The sequence below is a fragment of the Poecilia latipinna genome, unplaced genomic scaffold (genome assembly GCF_001443285.1).
Source record: "Poecilia latipinna isolate Pla-1442-1.1 unplaced genomic scaffold, P_latipinna-1.0 Scaffold1873, whole genome shotgun sequence".
Taxonomy (NCBI): domain Eukaryota; kingdom Metazoa; phylum Chordata; class Actinopteri; order Cyprinodontiformes; family Poeciliidae; genus Poecilia; species Poecilia latipinna.
The window spans coordinates 14528-42445 of record NW_015114489.1 but is presented as its reverse complement, the minus strand read 5'-3'; the positions used below and the strand labels follow the sequence as shown (position 1 = coordinate 42445).

The window sequence follows — 27918 nt, the reverse complement described above, 5'->3', positions numbered from 1 at the left end:
TAAAAAATTTTGTAAATTTTCCCCACTTTTATTTGTTTTATATTTTTTTTTTTTTTTTTTTTTTTGTCGCACTGTTGGAAGTACGAAGTAGATAAGAGTTCAATTTCCTACACACTCACGAACAGTAGGTGGCAGTATGAACCTTAAAGAGAAGAAGAAGAAGAAGAAGAAGAAGAACGCTCTCTCGCTCTTTTTATTTTTTTAATATGGTCAAGGGCTGTGTCAAGAGCTTGGAAGTAGGGTCAGAGTGAAACAAAAAGTCAATCCCTTTAAATAAACAACGGGAACAATGTGAACGACGAACTGTTTCATTTACATCGAATCCGACGTAGTTTAACATACTTTGTGCTAGATTGTGTTAATATGTGACAGCGAGCTTCAGAGAAGTTATTTAAAACTACTAAAGACAGGTGAATTTTATCATGTCTTCACCTAAGTTTAACGATGGACTTGGAAATTCTGCTACGTCAGCTACTGTCGAGGTAAGAGCTAACCTAATGTCGGCCTCAGCTGTTGAAGTGTTTTGGCGTTTGACTGTTTACAGGCGTTAACTTGTGATGGACAGCGAAGACGTTCACACGGTAGTATACAGGCAAACTTTGCTTAGCTAGTGGCTACAAGTTGTTCTTCCGGTTTCTGATCATACTAAACGGCTAACTTACCTGTAATTAAACTTCTGCGTTTAGTTCAGCAAGGAGAACGATCGTGGGAAACTTTATAGATCAATATAGACGAACAGGAACGTCAAGTTTTATTTTATTTTAAATACGTTTATAAGGAGTATCACGTTTGATTTGCTATCCAAAACATGCAATGGCGACTATTTAGTGATTTCTATTGTTTTGTCCTGAGTGTACATTAAAGTTACATTAAAGTCAGCAGTGGTTATTTTCACCTCCCCACGCATGTTTTTGTTTGGTTTCGCATTTTAATCTTCTCTCAAGTGAAATTGTATTTCAGGTTTAATTACACTTGTAGTTGACTGTATTTGTTATGGAAGCCCACTTCCGCCACCCATATAAAAAACAAAAAAATAATAAACTTATATCTCACAATATTGAGTGAGAAATTATATTATAATGTACAGACCAAATATATGTGTGTGTGTGCGCATATTTCAACAGGATGCCAGAGATGGGCTCTCATGGAAATGGACCTCCTGAGTTTTTTGATCACTTATTTTTTCATTATTTTGTTTTCTCATGAATAATTAAGTTTTGTAAAAAAAAAAAATAAATAAAATATATTTTAATTCACTCTTTTGCTTTTTTTCTTATATATTGTATTGCTTTCGTTTCTATTTTTATTACTGTTTTCAGCATTTTATCATACATTCTTATCATCTTGTCTGTGGTGTTTCATCGTTCCACTCTGATTAGTAAGCAGCGGAAACTGCAATAAAAAGAAAAAGAAAGAAATGTAAATAAAAAAAATAAAGCACAATGAAGGCTTGAATATAAACTGGAATGTGCCTAGAATCATTGTAAGATGTAGGAAAAAAAAAGAAAAAAATCCCTTACTGCTTCAGAATCTTGTATTTAGAATCGGAGATGACTGGAATCTCTTTGTTTTGTGTGAATAGGCCAGACTCGTTTGCCTGGGAGTGAACAACCAGAGCTATATCTGTGAATCTGGCCACTGCTGTGGACAAGCAGAGTGCTGCAGTAACTTCTATGAATTGTGGTGTGAGTTAATTTTCTATTTCCTTCTTCATTAGTAGGAGAAAGATCTCATAAACCATTAAGCATCTTATTGTTTAAATGAGTCTGTGGTATACAGTATAGATTAAAGCAAGGTTTTATTTACGATGTGTTTTTCTGTCCTAAGACAATCTTGTTATAAATAGACTAATAATGACGTTTCTCTTTCTTCTGTATTAAAAAAAAAATCTTTGGAGTTTTCTGCATATCCTAGGAAAAGAATGCCATGACTGTTAAAATTGTCATGTTGTACACTTACTAATACTACTTGTTTTGGTGTAAAGTCATAATCTTGTGATCTGTCCACACATATTCTCTTAATTTTTGCCTCTGTGGAGTTTCTCTACAAAAAGCTTTACAAGATTTTTTTTTCCCCATCCACTCACTCTAATACATTACAGCCTATTGTGCTTTAGAGATTCGCTGATTACAGTTTTAGAAGATGATGCTAAATACCGATGTAAAGTTCTGTCAACAACAGCTTGCAGGATTCAGAATCAATGCTATAATTTTGCAGTTTTTAAAAAAAAAATTTAATTCAATTGCAAGTTTGAGTTTGTTTCAACACAGAACTCATATTTTGAGCACATTTGAGAATTTGCCTAAAGTTTAGAGTCCTGCAGAAGTCCATTTTATGATGCCATTCCAGTTATGAGCTATACATTAATATGTTTCCTTGGTGCGCTGTGATTTCCCTTCAGGGTTCTGGCTTGTATGGGCCGTGATTATTATCCTGACAGGCTTTTGCGTGTGTCAACACTGGCGGGCCAAGCAGCGTTTCCAGCAGCAGCGCCGGCAGAACGAGATCAACCTCATTGCCTACAGGGAGGTTCACAACAACTCTCAGCTGCCCCTCTATCTTCGTAAGTTGTGCTCCTAAAACCACTTGTGGACTTTGTTACCTTTACATATTCCATACCCTGAATGTAGAGGAGGGTTTCAAAAGGGCCAGTCATATATTATGTTAAGTTTTGAGCCTAGACAACAGGCCATATGCAAGTGCAAAAAGAAATATTGCATAGGTTTCAGAATTTTATTGAAATTTTAGGCAGTACTAGTGAGCACAGTAACGTGCCTTGCTTTATTCAATCTCAACTGCAAAGTGCTGTGTGGTCTCAAGCAAAGCCTGACACAACACTCTGCGGTCCTCCTCTGCCCTGGCTGTTCCTGCACACAGTCGCTGAATCCGCCTTTGGAATGCACATGTTTGGATTGCAACTCATCAAAACCACAGCCTGGAGATTCTCCACTGCTGACATCATCAGAGCATCGATCACTGCTACACTTTGCTTTCAACTTTGTTTTCTACGGAAAACTTTGTTTTCCGTAGAAAACAAAGTTACAAAGTTACGGAAAACAAAGTTGCACAGAGAATATAAATTGTGTCCGTTATGCAATCAAAGTACTCTAATACCAAGACGGACAGACAGACGGATTGATCCAAGTTGGAAAATTGGTTTGCAGCATTGTCAGCAGGCATTTACATAAGACATACACAAACATGACAAGCAGTGAATAAAAGCAACAACATTAACAGCAACAAAGTTCAATCTCACTAATTTATGCTACCTGTTTACCGATTTAATCACTAATTATGGTATGAAAGAAATTTTGTCCTGTTTCTTGAGAATAAAAGAAGGCAGTACCGTCACCCTGAAAGAAGCGGCTCAAATGGGGACTTCACGGGATGTGGATTGTCTGCTATAATCTTGCTTGCCTTTCTCAGAAGATGCATATTTTTTCCATGCTTGGCAGAGTGGTTCCTAAAAGTTTGCTGGCTGTGGTCACTGTACTTTCTCAAGGATTTCTTCTTGACCTCAATAGCTTTTGCCAAACCAACAGATGTTACAAAAGGTTAAAATACTCTCAACGAAAGCAGAATGAAAAATTACAAGCATTGAGTCATTGACTCTATAAAAAAGAAAACAGTTTCTTTAAAAAGTGCAGTCTCTGCTGAACCATGGTGTTAATAAGGTCAGCCCAGTAATCCCAGTTAAAGTGACAGTCCAGAACCTCGCCCAAAGTCTGCCTGAATCTGCTCTCCATCGATGATGGATGGGGAGAACGACTGAAGCTTCCTGAATTCATTCATTTTGTATTCAGAACAAATTTAGATGTGCTGCACCAATTACAAAAGAAGTCCAGGACTGGTCCATCTCCTTCTACCTTGTCGTTTAACAAGCTTACCAGGCCCCTGTGGTCAGCATATTTAATTAAATGTGTTTAGCATTAATCTGCACAAGTACTAATATGCATCTGTAACACTGTCTTCTGCAGGACTTTTGCCTGTCTACCTGCTACCAGCCTATGAAGAGACAGTCAACCGACCAGCAACCCCCCCACCTCCGTACACACCTCTCCAGTTGGTACCACTGTCCGGTGACCCTCCTGAGGAAGTCTACAGCCCCCACTCAGCCGTCTCCATGCCGTGTGACGCTAATGTAGCACTTAGTGGAACTCCAGAGATGGTGCAGTTCTACTCCAGCAGTACCAATGGCCCTAACAAGGACTCAACAGCAGGCCGGTACAGGCGCTTCACTGGGGATTCTGGGATTGAAGTGTGTGAAGGCCAGGACCACCCATGGGATCAGCATGAGTTTTTTGACAGAGAAGAAATGTTAGAAGAGGAGGGCTTGAGAGGAAAGGATGAGCCAGATGGCTGTACTGATCCCCAGACTGCTGAACGGGGTCTTGCTGGTGCACCTGCAGCTGATGACACCCAAACAAAGTCTCCTGGGTGATGATGTCTGTCTTGTAGTTTTAGAACGTTGCACCTTTTGTACTAAGACGTTGGCTCTTTCTGCAGACCTAGTTATTCAGGCTGTGGGTATTCGGTTCATTAACCTAATAGTCTGATAGCTTGATTTGTACATGAATACTTGAAAATGGTCCCTTTTTAGTCTTCATCCACAAGACTATGTGGATTATGAACACAATGGGCCTTAAAAAGGATAAGGGTTGGTGTATGACACCAGATAATAATCCAGTTAGAAGGGAAATGAAATGCAGTTGTACATTATAGACCAGCTGTAAGCTGATGTGAAGTTAAAGTGTTCCACAGTGTGATTCCTTTTTAGGGATTCAGTACGGTTGTTTGAAAGCACTGAGAAGCCTCAACCTGTTGAGTCAGCTACTTGATGCACCGTCTGAGATTCCTCACTACATTACCAAAGAGTGTGGGGTGACATATTTACCTTTACTGGGGGAGACATGGATCATGTAGCATTAGATTGTCCAGGATGCATGAAACAACTGAAACAGTTTATTTTTTCCCCCAACACAATCTGAGCCTCACCTTACTATGTGCTGTTTGAAGCTGATTATTATCTACCTGCTTCAGGAGAAGTACTGAAACTTAGTATGATCAGGGCCAAAATAATGAGTTTTTTCAAGTGTACTGTATTTCTGATTTTATCTCAACCATATGTCTCATTAGTAATGAGATGTTATGCATGTTTGTTTTTTTTAATAAATGTATTTTATCATTTTAAATGTGTTACTAAAACAATGACTACACGTCTTCTCTGTGTCTGATTTGTGCTGAATTTCTGTAACTGGCTGTATGAATATTATCAATTTGCAATAAGTGGAATTACCTCCTTTTATTGCAAAGAACTACCATTGAGTGAGGTTACCACTGACCACAAAGTTTAACAGAACCTTCTGTTTTCTTCATGCAGACTCAAAGCACTCAATCAGAGGGAGGTTTGTTCTATTTGGTTCCTGTACTAGTTTAGTAGTTGCTGTATCTGAACTGGGCTCTTCTATCAACGTGTATTCAGGTTTTAAAGAGCTGCACTTTCAAAACCATTAACATGTTCCGTCATATCTAGTCTGCTGAAAACCAGGCCGTTGTTCTACGCTTTGCTTCGTCCAGAGGATCTGGCCTCTTGACTATTGAGAAACGATTGCTTCCCGGAGGCGTGACCTCTGTTGACGCTTTAAATTTTATCCAATTGCTAACTTTTCCTGTGACTTATGGGTAGAAGCAGTTTGATACTATGAAGTTGCCTGCACTGTAAACTTTCATCCTTCAATGTGAAGATTGAAGTGCCAGTACAAACCAGATGGCTGTTGATGTTAACTTAATGTTTGGAAATGTAGCCAACACAGACTGAATGACTTCCTTCACTTCCTCTGTAGTCATTGCTAAAACTACCGGGAGACTACAATTCTAGCGCAGAAATTCAACATTATCATTCAAAACTTCTGATTGCTGATTGGCCCGGTTGAAATTCTACTGGAGGAATCCAAGTAAATGGGGGAAAGCCCAGACTGAGCTGTGAAATGCAGTGTTTCCCCCAGAAAACTTGCTAAGTTCAGTGGATGGGGCGCTGAGGCGGTCCACCATGTTTTTGTATTAAAAGGTGTTAAGTTGACAGAAAATGGAAACATTACTTGGTAACTATATGTTACAGGAAGACATAGGCAGTGAAATGCTATTTAAACCCACAACTATAGAATCTTAAAAAACAACAAAACAATTTAAAAAATGTTTTATCTTGCATATGTGCAAAATTAATCAACTTTTGTTGTAAAGTGCTCCACCAGAGGTAAATATGTGAACATTTTAGGTTATGTGCCAGACATTTTGATTCATAAATAAATGTCTTGAAGAGGAAGAAAACATGTATGTTTAAAAATATTCATAATCAAAAGTCTGCCTTGCCCAAATGAGGCCTACCTTTTTTAATTTCCTTTTTTGCAATTAATAGAGGTAATATCTTCTGCTGTCTTGGTTTAGACAAGAAGGGACGACCGCTCCAAGATGGCCGCCGTATTTCCTATTGTTGTCCTATGGTTCCTCCCGTACGGCATTTGGTAGCATGCTGAAACCATAGACATAATTCTTGATATATGTCTATGGCTGTAACGACAACAGGAAGAGCAGGGAGTATTGGTTTAAATCGGCTAGAAGAACAACCTGCATGCATTGTTTGTTCTTAAACTTTTCTGCACATCTACAGACTGATAAATGTGCTGCTCTTATTCCTCAGTAACTCTTAGTGTTCCATATGACCGTCTCAGCACTCAAACAGTTGTGAATCAGAGCGTCCTTCCGGATGATCCAATCATAGCGCAGACCTCTCGGAGCTTGTCACTACTGCGCACGCTCCTCCCGCAGTCACTGTCCAAGTTAACCTAGAGACGGTAAGTGGTGTTTTTAGTCGAGTATTTATTCATTTCTTTCCGTTTTAATGAACTTTATTGGAAGAAAATGCTTCCTGTTGTTCTTCTGGCTCTGACTTCCTGTGTCGGCGTTAAATGGCTGCTGTTTGACTGCTGGCTTCTCTCAGACACCTCCAGCTGCCTGCGAACCACAGTGTCGCAATGCGATTTCAAAAGGACTATCATGGCTATGTTTGCACACAGTTTACTCCGGCTTGTTGTACTTTCTAATGTGTCTAATGTATCCGAGATTTATGAAATAATTGTCGGGTTTGACCAGGTTTTAAACAGAGGCAAATATAAGATATCGCATGGCATATACAGCTGTGAGGCCACCTTCCTGCTTCTGCAGGAATTAAGATGGCAAGCAGCTTGGTTCATTGTGCATTAAATATCTAGTCATTAGCCAGTAAGAGCACCGCTATAAAGGCAGTTTGCTGTTCTGGAGCATACAGGTGTGTGTTAACGGAATACACCAATAACTCGTATGTTATCAGCATTTGCAAATCTATTGCAAACCAAATGATTCCACCTGAAAGAGCTCACTAACATGGGCCACTGCTCCTGTAAGAACTGCTGGCATCCAGGCTCAGAGTTGGGTTGCAACTAGTGAAATTTACTCAGTTACATTTACTTTAATAACTTTTTTCCCCTTTAAAATGTAGCTTTAGGAATATTTTTACTATGCTGTACATTTTGCTTTTACTTGACTAATTTTATTATGAAGTATTGTTACTCTTGAGTAAAATTTCTGGATTCTCTAACCACTGTGAGTAACTTCTTTGAATGAGGACAAACATGTTTTAACCAAAAATTCACCAGACACACACTTGCAGTTACTAATTACGTTTTTTATTGAAAGAAACTGAAAAGTTACATACTGCAGCTTTAAAGCATGTATAATATTTGATGTATTCTTGTTCATTAGACGTTGTATTTACCTACTTATTGTACATGAAAAGAACAAAGATTATACTTCATATTCACAAGCAAAACGTCCTCCGTTATTTTTTTGAAAAATTTCACTGAAAAAAAAGTCTAGATTCAGGAACACTGTCTCAGTCTTACTCATGTCACAGACTCCTGTTTTTGTCTTAAAATGGATCAGCCTGATTCTGACTCTAATGAGCAAACCTTTTCACCGCAGGAACATTTTCAACGTTTAAGATGACGACTTCGTGGAGTGACCGTCTGCAGAACTGTGCTGAACTCCCGGCCAACATGGACGGCATTGCAATGAAGAAGTATCGACGCGAAGCTCACCACAGGTACAGTCACACCTGTGTTTCAGTTGTATAACACCTGTATAACAGGTCCATGGTTCCTGTTATGACATCACTGTAGAGTTGTCAAAATAATCAATATCTTAATATATGTGATACTATAAAAATTAATTGCTCAAAGGTACTTAGGTGCATCAAGATCAATATGAACTGAGCCATTTATAATTATTTGTCAAAATTGTGGCACTTCTTTCAGCAGCTGTGCTGCAATAACAGACACTCCACCCCTCCCACAGTCACTAACCTGATCAAAACAAATACTTGCTGTAAGTTTTAATCTCTGAAACATCGTGAAGGCATCTGGGAAAACATGAGCAACCCTTTTTATAGCTGATGAATAGCATTGTTTGGAGATAATTCTCCCATGAATGCTGCAAGCTAATGCTGTAACACTGATGTTTGAGATAGGATCGACCCCCTCCCCCCCAGTCCTGTAAAATATGGAATGTATTTGGCTGATGGATGTTGCGCTCCGTATTGAACCGATACAGATTGTTCTGTATTTCTGTACATGTCTGATAGACACGCCTACTACACACATATCAACGCTAAGAGTAACAATGATGATCAAAATAAAACACACAGAACGCTACGATTGGAAGCTGTTGTCACGGTTGCCTAGAGACGGACACCACACAGCCGAGGCGAGATGCTATCAACCCGGGTCGTTTCAAAATGTCACATGATTCAGGTTTAACCCCACATTTAACTCAGGGGTAACTTGACTCAGAATTGAACTAACCTGGTTGATATCTCCTGTTCTGAAACCAAAAACTCTGAGTATAACAGAGCGGTGTAGCTCAGTGAAGCAGTAACAAACCCTCTGCTTGACATAAGCTAATAAATCACAGGTACCCCATCACTCAAAAAAAAATTTTTTAAATAGATTTTACCAATTCCGACAACTATTTTCATGCCTTTTGGACCTGCACACCTGTTCAACTCTTCTGGATATCAGTAACAGAAAAACTCTCTACCATTTTGGGTTGCAGAGTCCCAGAGTTTCATGTGGATCCACTTCTTGTTTCTCCAACTATTGCCAAGAAAATAATACTTCTCGATTGGAAATAAGAAAACTCACCAAATATTAACATCGGGACAAACCTTCTTACTAAATATATACATCTGGAAAGCTAAAATGCTACATAAATAGAAAGTATAGTTGGTATATGCTACAGAAAAATTATTGCAATTCAAAAAAATTATTTTGATTATCAATATTTCACACTCTGACATTACAATAATATTATGTTTTGTGATACGTTGTGCAGCTGTACCTGCATCACAGTTGTTTTATGCTAAATGTTCATACTTTTAATTGTGGAGTTATGAAACGTTTACATAAAGAAATTTGAAAAGACTAGTCAGACCTGAAGGAAAACTGGAAATGATCGACTTCTGATAGCCTTGCAAGTTCATCTTTAATGATTGCTATGCTTTGAGTGTATTTAGTGAAATTATTGCAAAGAAAAAACCAATACAGAGAATCACGCAAGAGTCTATTCCCATTGTAACAAGGAGCAGTTTTGTCAATCTGAAATGAAGAATCTGTATTTACTTTTTTTTTTTTTGTAAAGAAACTGCTTCTACTCTTTTGAACTTAAAGGCCTGTCAGAATGATTGCATATTAACATTATTTGAGTTGATGAGGATCATCTGGCAGAAACAAATCAATCTGTGTTGATTTGAACTTTCTGTATTAACATTAGTGGCTTCAGACATATCTAGTCTCTCTGGTTTATGCATATTGCTACATGAGTTCAGTAGTAATCCTACATGTATTTTCTATTGCAAAGCTTTCCGAGGGATCTGGCTCATCCTGCAATGAGGTACGCATCCCTTTTGTTTTTGAAGCACACTGTGATGACCGGTGTTATAATTTCCATGATATGACATAATTCTTCATAATACTTTCATAAAATGTCATCAGTACTGACACAACACCCAGTAGGTGGTCCATGTGAGTGTTTTGGTTGTGAAATCTAAATGGTGTCACAGATTATATGACTGTATTTTAGAATCAAATTCAAAAATACTTTGAAACCAGAGATAAATTAGATGTTATAACTCATATTATTCAAGGTTCTTCCGATGGTGATGGTTGTGCGCATGGATCTCCTTAAAGTGGATCTGAAGAAACTCCAGACTAAACACAGACTGTTGTTCTAAGACAGTCTCATGCAGAGGATGGTCAGGGTTGTCCATAATTTTCATGATTTTATGTAAAATCAATCTTTGCATCATTGCCTCCAAAGAGTCCACATTCGTTCCCAGAGCAGAACCGGCCTTCTTTATCAGGTTTTGGGTTTTTTAGGTCCCTGGTTCTGATGGCAGTAGAAGAGACGACTGTCTCAACAACAGACTTGTAGAAGATCTGCAGAACAGAACAGTCAGTGATGGGATGAGGGACATCAATTGCTGCAACATTTATCACCTTGTTAGACGTCTTTCTACCTCTGGAACTTTAAAGTCTCAGTAAAATAAATTTGAGTTTATGGGCGTTATGATGCATCTAGGAGTCAACAGTTGCATGAGGCTCTGCGTGTAGCAGCTCTGACTTGGTGTCCTTGTTGCTCTGAACAGATGTGTTCCATACCAAAGTGATTAAGGATAAATTAACACGTTTTCAGGCTCACGTATGAAACAGCGTGTCAGTCATTTTAATTTTTTCAGCTCTCCATTTTGTTTTGATTAAAAAGTGTCTCATGCTCCCTCTGGGTAATACATATCTTCATCATCCCAGTAACATCCTAATGTTGCCATGTAACAACTTGAAAGAATTTTATCTATTTGAATGTGTAGCGCATGTCTGTCTGTGCTTATAAATGTATTTTGGGAGAATTATTTTGCTTTTGCAACTCACTGTGTCTTTTGATCAGTCATTTACCTAGGAGTCGCTTGGAGGGAATCAGAAAAGTGCACAATTAAAAAAAGACAAAAGAATTGCTCTTAATTGTAACTAGATGCTTGTCATTGCAGAGTGTTTGTCAATCGAAGCTTGGCCATGGAAAAAATCAAGTGCTTTGGATTTGACATGGATTATACTCTTGCTGGTAAGTACAGTATAACCCTAATTTAAAACAAAAGTCATCTGAAGGTTTCTGAGAAAACAAATTTGGTGAAAGTTCTGTAAATAAATCCTAATAACATCCCTGAATGTGTTCTCTCTGTTTAATGGAAGAATTTAGTTTTGGTTCAAATTCTGTTTCATCATTTAAATACTTCTATCTGTCCCCTGTATACAGTACTTTTAGGGAAATGGTTTCATATTTAAAAAAGAAATTGAATTATTTGCTAGCATTTTTATGTATTTTTAATATAGTATGAACTTAAGTGGTTCAGACATTGTGTTATGCTGTGACGATCATTCTGCCTCCCTTCCTGTACAGTGTATAAATCTCCAGAGTACGAGTCACTGGGATTTGACTTGACCGTTGAGCGTCTGGTATCCATCGGTTACCCCCAAGAGTTGCTCAACTTTGTCTACGATCCCTCCTTCCCCACCAGGTGGGTTCCTCTCGGCGTCTTGTTTGGTTTTCTGACTCAGTCGTTGTTGCAGAGATCGAATCTCTTACCTTCACTTATCTGTCTGCATCTTCTCAGAGGTCTGGTGTTTGACACCATGTTTGGCAACCTGCTAAAAGTGGATGCCTATGGGAACATTCTGGTGTGTGCACACGGGTTCAACTTCTTGAGGGGGTGAGCTTCACACGCTGACATCTCTCCCTATTCCACCACATAGTGAGACACTGAGGTTCTAATCGCAACCAGGTAGCAGACATGATATGTACAACGTCTCACTAGAGCTTATGCATTATGTTTGGCTAGCAGCAGTAGGCTTGTCACGATAACAAATTTTGCTGGACGATAAATTGTTCCAGAAGTTATTGCGATAAACGATAATATTCTTTTGAGACAATTCTTAAGTAACATAAAAGTAATAGCAAAATAATAATGCAAGAGCACATTCTAAAAGGTTAGTAAACTTTACAGTCAAATGAACATTTAACACTGGAACTGGAAGAAATTTTATATATCAAAACTAAATAAACAAAGCAATAAATAAAATCAATTTTGAAGTGTTTGTAAACAAAATTGTCCTTCAAAAAATGGGATAGTTGAGACCAAAGCACCAGACTGAAGATTTTTATGATCCAGTTTTTGGTAGAAAGAGAGGTAAAAAGGATAAATGATAAATCATGCCAATGGAAATTATTGGCTTTGTTTTAATTTATCATACGATTAATTAATTTATTGCTTATTGTGACAGGCCTAAACACCAGCATTTAAATGGCCCATTCACAGCTGACTGTGTTGTTTCTGTGCACAGACCTGAGATCAGAGAGATGTATCCCAACAAATTCATCCAGCGTGGAGATACCGACCGTTTCTACATCCTGAACACACTCTTTAACCTGCCGGGTTAGTATAAGCTCCTTTTACATCTCCATTCTAAAATGAAACATGACCCCAGACTCTAAAGCCCTGAGTATATGTGGGTGAAACTAACCAGAATTATTTCTTACTCTGTATCTCAGAATTTAAGGTAAAACACAGCGATAGCTTCAGAATGACTGGTCAAATATTTGGAAGAATGAAAAAATATAATGATAATTAAAACTGCAAGCAGCCTCAAACAGTCAAACGACCCCTTGATCTCCAACACCGCCACCCCAGTGTTGTAGTCAACATCCTAACTAGTCACGCACTTGGCGACTAGGTGGTGCATTTGGGAAATTTTCTAAAGGGCCTTCAGTGCTGCACCTTCCATCCCCCAGCCCACACAGTCCAACCAGCAGTCGGTACTGAGAAGAATTCAGCATCTTGTTGCTCTGTGTGGTCAGACAACTTGACATCAGAATGTGTCAAAGAATAAAACCAAGATGTGCAGCAAGCAAATCGGTGACTTCCTGTTGGGAGAGGGCGGGGTTAAGGTGATGTCATCATGTTACCATGTGAACATAATGAGATGAGTGTTCGTCTGTTAGAACACACAGAAAACGTGATGCAGCAAGCATCCCACGCGTGGACGGTTTTCTGCCTCAATGTTTAACGGCGAATCGGCAGATTTTGGGGCCTTGCCCATGTGCCTTGATGCAGAAAAAACCAGGAAGATGGAAAAACATCCACAGTTCAGGTCCTTGCCGGATATCCAATAACTTTGCACAATAATCCAAATACAGTGAAATTCACCACCATAGGTAATGAGTCGACACAGCCAAAAAACCTTTGGCCATGCCTGTCATGTGTTTTGTGGCAAAGCAAATTTGAAGTAATACTGTATAATCAGACGGTTCATTTTGTTTTCCTCCACAGAAACGTACCTCTTCGCTTGTTTGGTGGATTTCTTTACTAACTGTCCCAGATATGCAAGGTACACACACACACACACACTCTGCCTCAGTCTGTGGGAGCGATTCCAATGTTTTAGAGCATTGGAATCTAAAGGATTTCCAGTGTTCCTGTATTTCCGGTTCTGGTTTCCTTTTTTCATTATAAGTTGCTTCAGAGGGCTCTTAGACTGAGCACAGGCATTTGTGCTCAGTCTAAAAACAGCAACAAGAAACCAGAACATAAGCTTTGAAAGATCTTTAAAAGAAATAGTCATCAAGACAAATTTTCAGAAATGACTAGAAAGACTGACCGCTTTGAAGAACACACAAAAAACTGGTTGGCAGAATGTTGAGTAAATTAATGGTGAAAATGCTCTGTGAACCTGTCTGCAGTTGTGAATCTGGCTTCAAAGATGGCGACCTCTTCATGTCATACAAGAGCATGTTCCAGGACGTGAGAGACGCTGTGGACTGGGTTCACTTCAAGGTAAACCCTGTTCCTGTTCTTTAATAACTCCTTGGCTTCTGCTTTCACTTTGTTCACTCTCTCTGCTGGCTCTCACTTGATGTTCATAGGGAACCTTGAAAGAGAAGACGGTTGAGAACCTGGAGAAGTATGTGGTAAAGGATGTAAGTGGACTCGGCTTTCCGTGAAACCTGACGTCTGACTGTAAAGAACTGTTGGGTTTGACTTGTGTTGTTGGTGTTTGTGGACAGCCGAAGCTCCCTCTGCTCCTCAGCCGCATGAACGAAGTGGCTAAAGTATTTCTGGCCACCAACAGTGATTATAAATACACTGAGGTAAGTTTCTTCTTTCTTCATGATTAACTTGGGTAGTTCTATTATTTCTTATTTTTCCTGGAATAAATCTACTGTGAGGTTTTATTTTTCTGAGACCGTTTATTTTTATTCTATTTTCATTGGTGTTAAAAACATGTCTCCTATCTTCTTGCAGAAAATCATGACCTACCTGTTTGACTTTTCTCATGGACCAAAGGTGCGTCGAGTTTATCGGGAACCTGAATAGAATCAGAATCATGGCCGTTGTGACATTTTTTAAGACAAAGCATCATGCAGAACACTTCCTCATGCGTGTGCTGTTCCCCCAGCCGGGAACTCCTCACCGGCCCTGGCAGTCCTACTTTGACCTGATCCTGGTCGACGCCCGCAAGCCCGTGTTCTTTGGGGAAGGTACAGTTCTGCGGCAAGTCGACATTGTAAGTGTGTGCTATGAGATAGACTTCAAAGTTATGGAGCAAAATCATCTGTTGTTCAGACAGATTTGAAAATGTTTTCTCCTTTTGTGTGTTAGCAATTTACAGAAAACTCAGCAGGCTCATAATAATACACTGAAGCTTTGATCTCTTCCACTCCCAGTAAAGCCTCTGAATTCACTCAATAGTATTTCATCCAGCAGCAAGAAAACAAGCCTAAGCATACCTTCTCCAAGCACAAAGTAGTTCTCTACTGGCCAAGGCAGTCACCTGATTTAGATCCAGCTGACCATGGCTTCTTTGTTCTAGAACGCCTTTAGCGTTCTAAGACGAACGCTAAAGGGACAAATAAATAGTAGCTGAAGATGGATGCAGATCATCATCATCATCATCACTGATGATCATGAACCAGGGAAACTACAGAGCAGAGTAGCTTTAATTTACGCCGACCACCTTTCCCCAAACATGACGGCGTCCTGAAGTGAGAGGAGCCGTAACAAACTATGCACCTTATTCGTGTCTAAGTTAGGTTCAGGCCTCATAGCGAGAAGCTAAAACACCGTTTAATGTCGTGTTCTCTGAAAGTGTGTGATGAATCTGTGGATTGTTTCAGACCACGGGTCGGCTGAAGATCGGCACATACACCGGACTGCTCCAGCACGGCATCGTGTACTCTGGAGGTAAATGTTCCAATGGGCAGATATTTGTAAGCCATCCCCTCAGTAATTATTGAATAAAAGAAAAAAAATTAATCAGCGCCATTTCCAAAAGTATCTACACCCTTAAACCTTCGCTCAGTTTGTCATGTTACAAACCAACTTCCATCTGTTTTATTGGGATTTCATAAGAAAGACCAACATTGCTAGTAGTGCATTATTGTGAAGTTGAAAGTTTTCAAAATGCTGTACTTATAAAACTCAGAAAACTATGCATTTTTATTCAATTCTTCAGTTGGACTTTTTCCAATAAATGAGTTCCAGACCTTAATTGTGGCTGATTCCAGTGCCAGTTTTTCACTGGTGCTAGTAAAGAACATGTTTGTTTTTCCAACACCAAAGAGCAAGAGACATGTAATTGTTAACATCTAATTCAGCCCTCCCCCCTGTTTTTTTTTTTTTTTTTGCTGTGCTTCTGTAAATGTGAAAGATGAATAGCAGTCATTATCCCAGTGTGTGTGTGTGTGTATATATATATATATATATATATATATATATATATATATATCACGTTAGTCACGGAGTATTAGAAGGCCTCCGATCAGACCTTCTAATACTCCCTTTACTTTCTCTCTCAGGATCCTCAGACATCGTTTGCGACTTGCTGGGTGCTAAAGGAAAGGACATCATCTACATTGGAGACCACATTTTTGGAGACATTCTCAAGTCCAAGAAGCGTCAGGGCTGGAGAACGTTCCTGATCATACCGGAGCTGGCCCAGGAGCTTCATGTGTGGACTGACAAGAGCGGTGAGAGGCCTCAGCATCACATTTAAAAGGGACCCATCAGTTTTTTAGGCAGTATGTCATGGAACAAGTTAGAAAGCTGAACAGTCAGTAACATACACACATGGACAAAATTGTTGGGACCCCTCGAGTAATGAAAGAAAAACCCACAATGGTCACAGAAATAACTTGAATCTGACAAAGGTAATAATGAATAAAAATTCTATGAAAATTAACTGAAGAAAGTCAGACAACATTGCTTTTCATATATGCTTCAACAGAATTATTAAAATAAATAAACTTATCAAACTTCCCTAAAATCATGTTTGATATATGTATGTCTAATTATATACAATATAGCATTTTAATAACTACTAAAGGTAACATAGTTACTTGATTGAGCTATAAAATGACACCATGTAGATGGAAAATGTTGTACTGCCCCTTTAATGCGTCAAGCTGGCTCTAGAATAATAAATCTGAACTGTGGCCACGCGTCCGTTTCCATTAGTTTCTTTGTAAAGCTGTAACTTTTCAGGAATCTGGTTCAAATATTCATGCATAGCCTGACATACATGATCAAAACGTAGCTCTGACTTGCTTGTTTTCATACCGTTAAATAATTATTACTCACCTGCTTTTTGCAAGTGCAAAATGCATCCGACAGAACTGAGCTGAGAAGGTTGTACAGCTCCTCCATGTATTCTGTCACCATGGTGACAGAATACATGGCTGGTCAAATATTTGGAAGATTAAAGAAGTATAATAATAATAATAATAATAATAATAATAAAATAGAAGATACAGGAAGAACCTCATAATTGTAGCATGTTATCGTGATAACATTGAAAAGCTGCCACAGATTATATTTGCTGCGTGTTCCACAGATTTTGCAGGCTAAATGATGTCTGAGTGGGAGAGATGAGCACAGTTTCATACTCAGCTTTGTAGTTAAAAATTGTTGTTCAGCTGCTCCAAGTAAGCTGACTCATCAGTGTCGTTTTCTCTCCAGCCATCTTTGAGGAACTTCAGTCACTTGACTGCTTTCTCGCAGATCTATACAAGTAAGGTCCTGTTTTTTCTTTAAATATATGTGTTGTGTACTAATGGATTCTTACAACATATCCTTTAACACATACTTATGAAACTGCAGGATGTGCATTTCTTCTATTATACTTCAACTATTGACAAAGAAGCGTGATCATAGTGAGGGTTCTGCGTGATCATGCAGAACCCTTACTTTAACTAGACAGGTGAACCCTCCCATGTTTCCATCCTCAGGCATTTGGACAGCAGTAGTAATGAAAGACCTGACATCAGCTCACTGCAGAGGCGCATCAAGGTAATACCTTATGAAAGATAACCAAAAAAAAAAATTTAAAATCTGAACAAAAGTCTATGAAATGAACAAATTACAACTAACTTAACAGAGCAACTCCAAAGGCTGCCATCACTACTCTAGAAATAGAAACATAATTTAAACCATGTGGTTTTTGTCAACACAGTCAACTTTATTCACATTAGTTTAAAAAGTTTTCAGTCTATGGAAACCCAGTAGATTCTATCGAGTCATTGACTTGCAGCACTCGTTTTCCACTGCAATTAAATATTTTCTCGACATGGTGCAGCTGCCATTTTTATAGAAACCAACGGATATTTGAATTTCTCTGGATTTCTTTGCTTTCACTATCACAGCCACATGCACTGCATCCGGAAGGTATTTTCAACTTTGGTAGAATTTTTTGAGGAAATTGATTAATTTAATACATTTTTAAATAAAGCTGTACCATACCAAAATGTGTAAAAATAAAGCACTGTGAATACTTTGCATGTTATCTTATGCAAGCTGTGACCGTTCTCTTTGATCAACATGTTGTCTACAGAAAGTCACCCATGACATGGACATGTGCTATGGAATGATGGGAAGTCTATTTCGCAGTGGATCCCGGCAGACGCTGTTTGCCTCCCAGGTGATGCGCTACGCTGACCTGTATGCGGCCTCTTTCATCAACCTGCTCTACTATCCCTTCAGCTATCTGTTCAGGGCTGCACATGTACTGGTGAGTTTATTATTGCTTCATTTTAGATCTGAGCTTCTCAGTGTTGACATCTGTCTCATTGTGGGACTATTTGGTAATCTTTTATATTCTTTGCTGCTTATCCAGCAATACTATATATAGTTACTTGAATGGACTTTTGCTAGCAGAGATGCCTTCACCTGTTTTAGATGAGAGCGGGACGCTAAAGCTAAAGGAGTTGTGTTGGAGACATCAGCACAGAAACAGGATTTTGTGGTAAATGTGGTTTAACTGGTCTAGACAGACATTTCAGGGTTTAATAATACTATGATGACATTGTGCTGCCGGTGGCCAAGCTTGCTGGTGGAAAGCCAAAATGTGGGCATGTTTTGCATTAAATGGAGCCTGAACTGCTCTGCATATTTTTTCATATTTATTTATTCATATACAGAGCAGTGTTATACTGATGTATAACTATTATACTATACAAGGTTTCCCCCAGAAAACTTGCTAAGCCTGGTGGTTGGGTGCTAGGGCGGTCATTCATCTTGAGTTTTGAGTTAAAAAATGTTTAAAGTTGACAGGAAATTTGAAAATATTACTTGATAATTATGTGTTATTGAAAGATTGGAAGATTAATACCTGAACACCAAAAGGGAAACCCTGCTATAATATAGTACAGTATTATACTATAGTACAGTGATATTGTATTGCACCATATTATAGTATAACACTATGTATTATATATAGTACTTCATATATTATAATAAACCTAACCCCTAACCTGTATAATAAATGGCCCTGTCCAAGTCCAGACCGAAACCAGATTGATCAGATATCCAGTAATAACCCTTTCATTCTATTGGCTCAGAGGTTGCCAGGCGACTGTACATTTTTCGTTCCAAGCGCGAGCAGAAAATGATTTGCAAGTGAGCAGAGAGGTTTGCAAGCGAAGATTTGATCCGAGCAAAGACAAGTTTTGAGCGTGAGGAGAAAGGTTTGAGAGAGCACAGCAACTATTTGACAGTGAGCATTAGTTTTGGGTTCAAGCATTACAAGTTTTGAGAACAAAAGACATGAAGTCCTGCTTTCAATCTGAAAATATAAGCACAATATTAAAAGTTTTGAGAACAAAAGACATGAAATCAAGCTTTCAGACTGTAAATGCGTGCTCTCAAATTATGGCAGGAAAATTCCCCCATAAATATGGGGGAACATCAGGCAACTGGCCAGAAACATATTTCTGCAGTCCTCAATGAATTAAAGGCCATTTGCCAATTTCCGCCACTCCACCATGGAACGCACTCTGCAGCAGTTACACACCAATGAGAGCATTTAATGCCAAAACACACAGGATAAGGTTGGATGACGAGTCGCTAGCTCTCCCCTTCGCCTGCCTGTCTGCCTGAGCTCTGCTTCTGTGTCTCGTTGTCCAGATGCCTCACGAGTCGACGGTGGAGCACTCACACGTCAACCTGATAGACACGGAGTCGCCGCTCGCCACCCGCAACCGCCGAGACTTTGATGTCAAAGAAATGGAGATCAAGCGGCACCAGCTCACTCGATCCATCAGTGAGATCCAGCCGCCTCACCTGTTCCCCCAGGCTCCACAGGAGATCACCCACTGCCACGACGAGGATGACGACGAGGATGACGACGAGGAGGAAGAAGAAGAAGAAGAGGAGGAGTGAAAGGAAGCAGATAGATGAGCCTTATCTCTGTTGCACATTTTATTTGATTGTTCAAAGCGTAATGTTTTTGTCCAACTTTCAAGCGGCTGATGGATATTTAATCTCATCCAGGTTTGCTGGTTTGGCCCGGATCATGAAGCCAGTTTGGATCTAGTTGTTCTTAGTAAAGGATTGTAAAGGATTCAGGCATAAGCAGATACAGCAAATAGAAAAGACTGAATTATACTGTGTGTTTGTGTGTGTGTGTGTGTGTGTGTGTGTGTGTGTGTGTGTAGGTCCTGCTGGTTTCTGTTCAGCCATCAGCTTCTCCACTCAGTCGGAGCTCCTTTTTCTTACTGCCATTTTGCTCTTTTGCTTTTGTTTTCCTGCAGCGTTATGCACAAGTCTGCCAGTCTGTGCATGAAGGCAAAGAAGCAGCTTTATACTATGTGCTCATTTAAATATGTGGCAGCAGATTTACAATTTGTATTACGTAAAGGCAGACCAATCAATTAAAACCATCGCAACTGCTGGACTGTCAGATAAATGCTGGTGATAAATATTTTGTGGGTGGTTAGTATCAAAAAACATTTGTGTAATAATATTTAAAAAAGGCTCCAAGCAGAGACCTGAGCAGCTTCTGTAGGTTGTTAAATGGTTAAACTACATAAGATGTTATCAGCTTCCACTTCCTGTTCTCTGACACTCTGACAGGCTGCTGCTGTTACGACATCTCAGACCAGCTCAGATGTCAGGATGTGGTCAGATTGTGCAGCTGTACAGAGAATCCTGTAAACATGGTCAACTAATTCTGCAGAGGTGTTTTAGGTTTTACTGGATGGACTGATGGATTATTCAATATTCTAGCTCTAGTTAATTGACCCTCAGGTCGATTAGTAAGTTGGTCAAATTTCAGTCTCTCTTTTTAACTGATTTGAGTCTGTTCCTCATCTAGATTCATGGTACAACAAGAACACAGATCAGCCTTCAAAAATGTTTTTTTTCTTTTGTCTTCCTGCTGTGAGAAGTTATTCATTATTAACTCATGTAATCTACCTGTTTAGGAAATGGCTCACATTGAGTCTTTTTCCCTCAGCAACAAAGTTCGCTAACACTTTATTTGATGGGGTGTGCATAAGACTGACATGACACTGTCATAAACATGACATAATATCTGTTATGAACATGAAGGAGTCTTTATGAATAGCTATGACTGTTGCCATGAAGTGTCATTTGGTAATTAGTGACACTTTTAATGCAAAGTTGCTCTAAAAATGGCCTGAAAAGTCCATTAAAAGTGCCGACTTTGCATTACTTTGTAATGACACTTTAATGCAAAGTCGGCACTTTTAATGGATTTTCAATCCAACTTTTAAAGCAACTTTGCATTAAAGGTGTTATTATTTACCAAATGACACTTAATGACAACAGTCATAAACACTAATAAAGACTCCTTCATGTTCATAACAGATGTTATGTTATGTTTATGACAGTGTCATGTCAGTCTTATGTCAAATAAAGTGTTCATACAGAAGTGTTTTCATCCCGATTTTGTTGTTCTACACCTAGTCGATATGATGTTTACTTGTTTTAAAAAGATTTTTTAAACAATCTCTCATCATCTCTATTGTCTCCGCGATTTAAGCATTTGGAATTTTTTCTCTTAGACATCCAATCTTCATGTGAATTATATTTTGTTGTTGTTGTTGTTATTGTTCCCTGTGTAAAAATGTTGAACTGTAATCAGAATTTTTGGATATCAGACTGTAAACAAAGGATAGGAAATCCTTTGCAGTTTTGCAACCATTAGTAGCTGAATTTAACGATTAATTATTTTGGCCAGTAGAGGCCAAATTAACCGCTACACATTGGAGCATTTGTTCCTTCAGGCAGGAGGATGACATGAACCAGGTCAGTCTGACTGATGACCTGAGATACGTGTGATTCTGAATCCTCCTACTGAATCACACAGTAACGTAACATAACCCAGTATTTGTGTTATAAGAAACATGTTTCCTTCGGTATTGATTTTCTTTATGCTGGGTTCGACCTGTCGCTTGACTTGATACTGTTATTGGGAGAAAAGGGTGGGCATCTTGCAGTCTCTTGTTGTCCCAAATGAGCCATTTTCTGTAACAAGGTGTCTGTGTGGGCACCTGTGTCATCACTGATCCCGCCGTGGTTGTAGACGTGTTTCACATGCTGGATGTTTAGTTGATCGAAGTTCACGCAACGCAACAGTCAGTTTCTTAGTAGAACCTTCTACTGATAAAGATTCAAAGTTTTACTTTCATGTTACAGAGATGCTGGAAAGCAACTTCTTTTCGATATTCATTCAAAAGCCAAATTTAGCCAAATCAACTTTTGGTTGATGAGAGCCTGCAGCCCTTCACACTTCATGCATGCTTTTTATTTTAGTTTTTGCTGTGTCATATTTGTTGACATTGTTTCAGTGTTGAAATATTTTAATAAAGATTCTTATTATAAAATGCATAGATTTTTTTAAGTGATTTGTTCAAGGTGATATTAAATAAATGGAAATATGATTTATGCCAGTAGGTAGCTCCATTGGTAAGTGACAGATCAATCCCACACAGACAGATTGATGTTTAAGTACGTATATTTATTATAAAATGTGTTTTTGCATAAATAATTTAATTTTGGAACTTGAAACAATGAAATGCAACCCAACTTTCTTTCAGAGAAAAGCATTTTGATGTGGTGTTTAATCAGACACTTAACGGCTACATCAGCCATGATGCAGCAACATGCAGCATGACACCAGGGGAAGGGGTGCAACCTGCCACCACTATGGAACATCCACCCAGCCTTTATCCAACACGCTTTGTCTTGTGGGGTCGCGACAAGGAAAATATGCAAATTAAGAAATGCCAGAATTCACATGTTCTCACTGAACATGAACTGAACCTTTACAGGTTCCTCATGTGCTGTTTAACCTCATCGGCGTACCTCTGCATTCATCTTCACACCAAACCACAGCGACTGCTCTCTTATTAAAAGCTCTTTTGCAGGAGAAGTCTGTGAACACTGAAGGACACGCTGCTCTCTGGATGTCATCAGCAGCACCAAACCCTGATTCCACACTTGTGAGAACACGTGAGGCTTGAAGAAACGGGCCGAAGAGCGCTTTCAGGGCTGCTGTCAGGGTTGATCTGCCGTTTGGCCTTCAGGCTGCTGATAAGATTGTTCATCATCGTCACGTGCTGAAATGAAGGGTCACGGTCATTTTCTCAGCTCATCGGACCCATAAAGAAATATTCTCTGGATTACTGTGGTTCTGTCTTCATAATAATTCTGAGAATTATTACCTTAGAAAATACTGCATTCTATTGAAATCTTGAGCTGTGCCAAATAACATTTTTATGTGCTGAATGTGGCCCGGTACGTCTTGAATAGGTGAAGTCTGGACTTTGGCCTTCAATACAACTTTGTAGCCATTTCTGGTATAAAAGTGTGAACCAAAACGATGGCTGAGGCAAAAAGAAAGTGTCACAGCGCCTTGAAGAAGTTTTCACAGCCCACAGATCTTACAGCACAACTGAATGATCAGTTCCTGTGTTTGTATACGATGCTGTAGATGTTTTTCCTAATCTTACCGAACAATCAGATTCATTCTAACCTCTGCAATCTTTAGCTTAAGAAGCAAACGTCAAGAGATTCCTACCAGGACAGATGCGGCTTCCTTCCGCTTCTTTTCCTTCCTTCAGTTTCTTTGTGAACTCACAAAGACTGAATAATGCAACTGAAACAAAAGCTGCTCAACAGTTTTAGCTTAACGGTGTGCAGATTTATGGGCTATGATGGACCGGCGACCTGTCCATGGTGACCCTGCCTCTCGCACGTTGACCGCTGGAGAAAGACACCAGCTCCCTGGTGACCCCACTACGGATGGATGGATTTATGGAGCTGGGTTTTTGCAGGTTTTCTCATCTCATCCAGTAATAAAAGAATATAAATGTCACATTATGTGTGTAAAAAGTACTTTCTACTTTTAATGGGGGTGTTAAGGCTGTGATTTTGATTGCAAAAAAACAAAAACAATCACAAACTGGATCAGCGTGAAAAGACGTTCAGTATTATTTAATTTTAAGAAACACTGAATGCTGAAACAAACATCTGTTTATTGATATTTTAACAGTTTAATTGGTTTCATCAACACATTCTGGCACGACCGGCCCTTTAAGAACAGTCAGATTTTTGATTTGGCCCGAAATGAAACTGAGTTTGACACGCCTGATCTAAACCTTCAAATTGAATGTTGCACCCAATCCCCATCTACTTTCTTCTTCTTCTACTAAACGCTCCAATTTGCATTATTTGCTGTTATTTTAACTGATGTGGCCAAACCGGCTACATGTGGTTTGGCATTCTCTGCGGCTGTGATTCCTTCCTGGAGGAGGACATAGAGTTGAAATAAAACGACCATCAGCTAATCAGACTCTTTTTACTTTTCATCAAAGTAAATGAGTCATTTCTGTTTTGTGTCTCTGCTCTGTCTTCTCAAACCACCAGTCGTTGTGGGAAATGGTGTCTCATAGTGAGCCAGGTTCCTCTGAAGGTTTATTCCTGTTAAAAAGGGTTTTTTTTTCTCTCCACTGTCGCTACATGCATGTTGTAAAAGTCAATGACAGTGTGTGCTCCCCCCAGTAGACGGGGGAGGAGTGAGTGCTGCAAGTCAATGACTCCATCCAACCTGCTGCTGGGTTTAAACTAGTCCGATAAGGGACTGAACTCGTTGCACTATTTGACAGGATTTGACTAGGATCAAAATTACATTTTATATAACGTGCCTCCAGATAATGTGTTGTAAACTAGCGCTGCATAAATAAACTGAACTGAATCAAAATCTGTGTCCAGACTCCAGTGGCATCCTGAAGAACTGCTTTCTATACCATCTGAAGTGACTAATCCTGTCCTTCTCATCCACTGAATGAAGCTCCACAAAAACACTTGACTTCTTTCATTTAAAAATATCAAACACACCAAACACATGTAACCAGTCCAGCTGTGCAATTCATCCAAAACCTGCCAAAAAGCCAACTGATCAAACATGAATGTGACACATAAGCAACCGAAGAGCCAGTTATAGTGCCCACTGTCTGCACTGCAGCAGCAAAAGCTGAGGTGATGATCACACAGGCCAGCAGGGGGCCTCTGGGAGCACCATTACATTAACCCCTGTGACGGCGGCGTGTTGTCATCCTGCATCACTTCAGCAGATGCGTCAGCTGGTCCTGCAGGTTCTTTGAGTGCTCCACACTAAGGGACAAAGGACAGTGAGAATACGCCGTGGCTTTGTGTTATGGCTTTACTCAGAGATATGGAGTACAGCCTAAACAACGCTGGGTATGCTGAGACTTACTTCTTCTGGATGGCCTCCTGTCTGAGAGGGGAGACACACATGCTTTAACTGTTTTTTCCTCCACAGCACCGACTAAAGTGAAGCAGCTGAGTGACACTTACTGGTATTGTAGATGAGTTGTTATGATGGACATTTTTCTCAGACTCTGGAGGACAGACAACACAAATGTCTTCAGTTAGCTCAAAGAAAAAGGTTTCCCCCAGAAAACCTGCTAAGCCTGGTGGTTGGACGTTAGGGCAGTCATCCATCCAGCAGTCCATCATGTTTTTGAATTAAAAAATGTTTAAAGTTGACGTGAAATTTGAAAATATCACTTGATAATTATGTCTTATTGAAAGATTGGGAGATTGATAACTGAACACCAACTATGAAGTCTTAAAAAAATGCAAACAGTTTTTAAAAATTTTAATAAATAAGTAATGCTAAGCCTGGTGGGGGCACAAGTAAAGCCTGATGGCCCGCCAGGCTTATAGTACACTGGGGGAAACCCTGAGTAAGAATGATCACTTACATCTTCAGAGTGCAGAATGGCATCCTCTTGGATCACCATATTCCTTGCTGCTTGGCCAAGAAGCTGAAAGACACCAATAATGAAAACATTATTGACAAAAAAAAAAAAAAAAAAATCCTTCATTTCAGTAACTCAAACATCACAACCCATTTTGGGTGATCAATTCAACTCAAATGGGGAAATAGTTCTTCACTGCCAGCAGGCCAGTCTCATATCAGCGCTCCTCAAAGCCAGGATGTTGTTGCATTTTGCAGAATGTGGCTTGCCACTGATTTGCTGGAATACGTAGGGACGTCCCTGAAAAAGATGTTGCTCGGATGGCAGCACATGTTGCTCCAAAGCCTTTTTGTGTCTTTCAGCATCAATGGTGCTGTCACAGATGTGCAGGTTCCCCATAACACACTGGCACAAACACTCCCTGGTATAACACCACATTAAGTCAAGTCCCAAAATAAACACGTAGGTCTCAAGCCAAGTACAAATTATTTATTAAACTGTATAATAATGTATTTTGTGATCAAGTAGGAATAAATATGCCTGATTTCAACTGAATCTAAAAAGGTGCAATTTTTAACAAAACAGATGATTCTCTGTATGATATATTAAGAAAACTTGCTTGACTCCCATGCGCTCGACGCAAACCTCCAAAAGTTCAATTAGTACCACGAAGGCGCTTCATGTTCGCGCTAAGTGTGCAGTGAACAAGATGTATGCACATATTTGTGACAAAGGAATATTGTGCGGCATATGATTTTATTTCACACAAATGCTCACTCATATGCGCTCAAAACATGCTCTGTGACTATGTGACGCAGGTCTTCTTCATCCAATCAGAGAATCTCTAGTAAATACTGGGTTATCTTGAATGAGTAACAACCAATCAGAAGCAATAAATCATGCTGCAACGAGCTAAACAAAACTGGTGGGCTTAGGAAAATACAAGAAAACTTAAGGAAATAAAAACTTGAACTTTGTGGCTTTTAGTAAAGCAGACAAATACCTACTCATCACTGTCCATTTTTAAACAAGTCAAGTTTATTTGTATAGCACGTTTCAGCAACGAAGCAGTTCAAAGCGCTTTACATTTTAAACACAAAAATAAAAAGTCATAAAAAACACACCAGTCAACAATTGAGAAACCAGTAACAAACATTATATTTGTACGAGTGCCATCAAATGAATCAGTTAATATTTCTTTTTATTTATCTTATTTTTAAATGTGATCAGTTTTACGTAGCTTGTCTTAAGATCCACTGGCCGATAACTTCTGAAGGGTTTAACTGAAGTGCAAAAAATATATGTTTAATTGAAATATATTTCACTGTGTTTTGTGTTTGTCTTTTTAAAACTATAGTTGAGGTTATCGGAAGACATTGTCAATAATGTCTTTCGATTACACAGGCAGCATATTTTAAAATTTCCTGTTGATATTTTTAACACAAAACACGATGGGCCGCTGGTGGACTACCCTATCTATTTGTATGGGAATGTGTTGCTTAGCAAGTAAACATAAAAATATACACAATTCGGGTGATACTGATGAAGAACTGCTACAATATTATTTTTATTAAAGTCCATATATTGGAGCCTGTTAAGACGCTTTTAGAGTAACGTAGCTATCCTTTTATTTTGTAATGTGTACTTGTTTCCGGTGGTTGTCCGGTAATGTTCAATAGTATGACGAAAACAATAACCAAAGCGAGTGTTGCGTTACCTCTTGGCTGCGGGATCCTTTCAGCACCTGGCGGGTCAACGCAATCACGTCCCCGCTACAGGAGCCCACCTTGTCGGATAATAATCCTTTAACAGATTGGCCGAACCGCGGCTGAGAATCAGCTGACGCCATTTTCCTTGTTACACAAAAAAAACAACGGCAACCGGAGAGGTCCTTAATTGAGAAGTAACGCGTTCATGAGGCGCCTGTTCGGTTCACATTTTGAGTCTGTCGTCCATTCGGTAGTTTACCGGTGTCCTCCTCTGCTCATACATTAAAATATTTGGAAACAACTACATAATGAAGCCTTAATTACTAAAAAAAAAAAAAAAGACTTTAAAAAATATATTCTATTTGAAAAATATCTAAATAATCTGGCTTATTATGCAATATTAAAACAGAATTGAATTTAACCTTAAAGTTTCCTAAGAATTTCCAGGAGTATACACACATGAGCATGTGTGTGTAAATCCACAGCTGAT

General features: G+C 39.1%; 3 protein-coding genes across 4 annotated transcripts; 2 read left to right on the top strand and 1 right to left on the bottom strand.

Annotated features, from left to right (window-relative positions):
* The first annotated feature begins 125 nt into the window (after positions 1-125).
* wbp1la (WW domain binding protein 1-like a) lies at positions 126-5220 on the top strand. Its single transcript, XM_015014997.1, has 4 exons — positions 126-482; positions 1583-1685; positions 2402-2563; positions 3978-5220. The coding sequence occupies exons 1-4, from the start codon at positions 423-425 to the stop codon at positions 4439-4441; spliced, it is 789 nt and encodes a 262-aa protein (XP_014870483.1). The 5' UTR covers positions 126-422; the 3' UTR covers positions 4442-5220.
* A 1349-nt stretch (positions 5221-6569) lies between these two features.
* Positions 6570-20989, top strand: nt5c2a (5'-nucleotidase, cytosolic IIa). Of its 2 annotated transcripts, XM_015014994.1 has the most exons (19): positions 6571-6851; positions 8017-8137; positions 9949-9981; positions 11132-11205; positions 11542-11659; positions 11756-11851; positions 12483-12574; positions 13469-13526; positions 13879-13972; positions 14062-14115; positions 14203-14286; positions 14441-14482; positions 14595-14702; positions 15313-15379; positions 15994-16164; positions 17153-17204; positions 17422-17482; positions 18024-18200; positions 19595-20989. In XM_015014994.1, the coding sequence occupies exons 2-19, from the start codon at positions 8037-8039 to the stop codon at positions 19847-19849; spliced, it is 1737 nt and encodes a 578-aa protein (XP_014870480.1). In that variant the 5' UTR covers positions 6571-6851; positions 8017-8036; the 3' UTR covers positions 19850-20989. The 2 variants fall into 2 exon arrangements, with proteins under 2 accessions (XP_014870481.1, XP_014870480.1); XM_015014995.1 differs by lacking the exon at positions 9949-9981 and having other exon boundaries at positions 6570-6851.
* A 3155-nt stretch (positions 20990-24144) lies between these two features.
* On the bottom strand, positions 24145-27627 carry borcs7 (BLOC-1 related complex subunit 7). The gene is made up of 5 exons (XM_015014998.1): positions 27437-27627; positions 25723-25785; positions 25313-25356; positions 25212-25232; positions 24145-25108 (listed from the first exon to the last, which is right to left on the bottom strand). The coding sequence occupies exons 1-5, from the start codon at positions 27566-27568 to the stop codon at positions 25057-25059; spliced, it is 312 nt and encodes a 103-aa protein (XP_014870484.1). The 5' UTR covers positions 27569-27627; the 3' UTR covers positions 24145-25056.
* Positions 27628-27918: the final 291 nt, after the last annotated feature.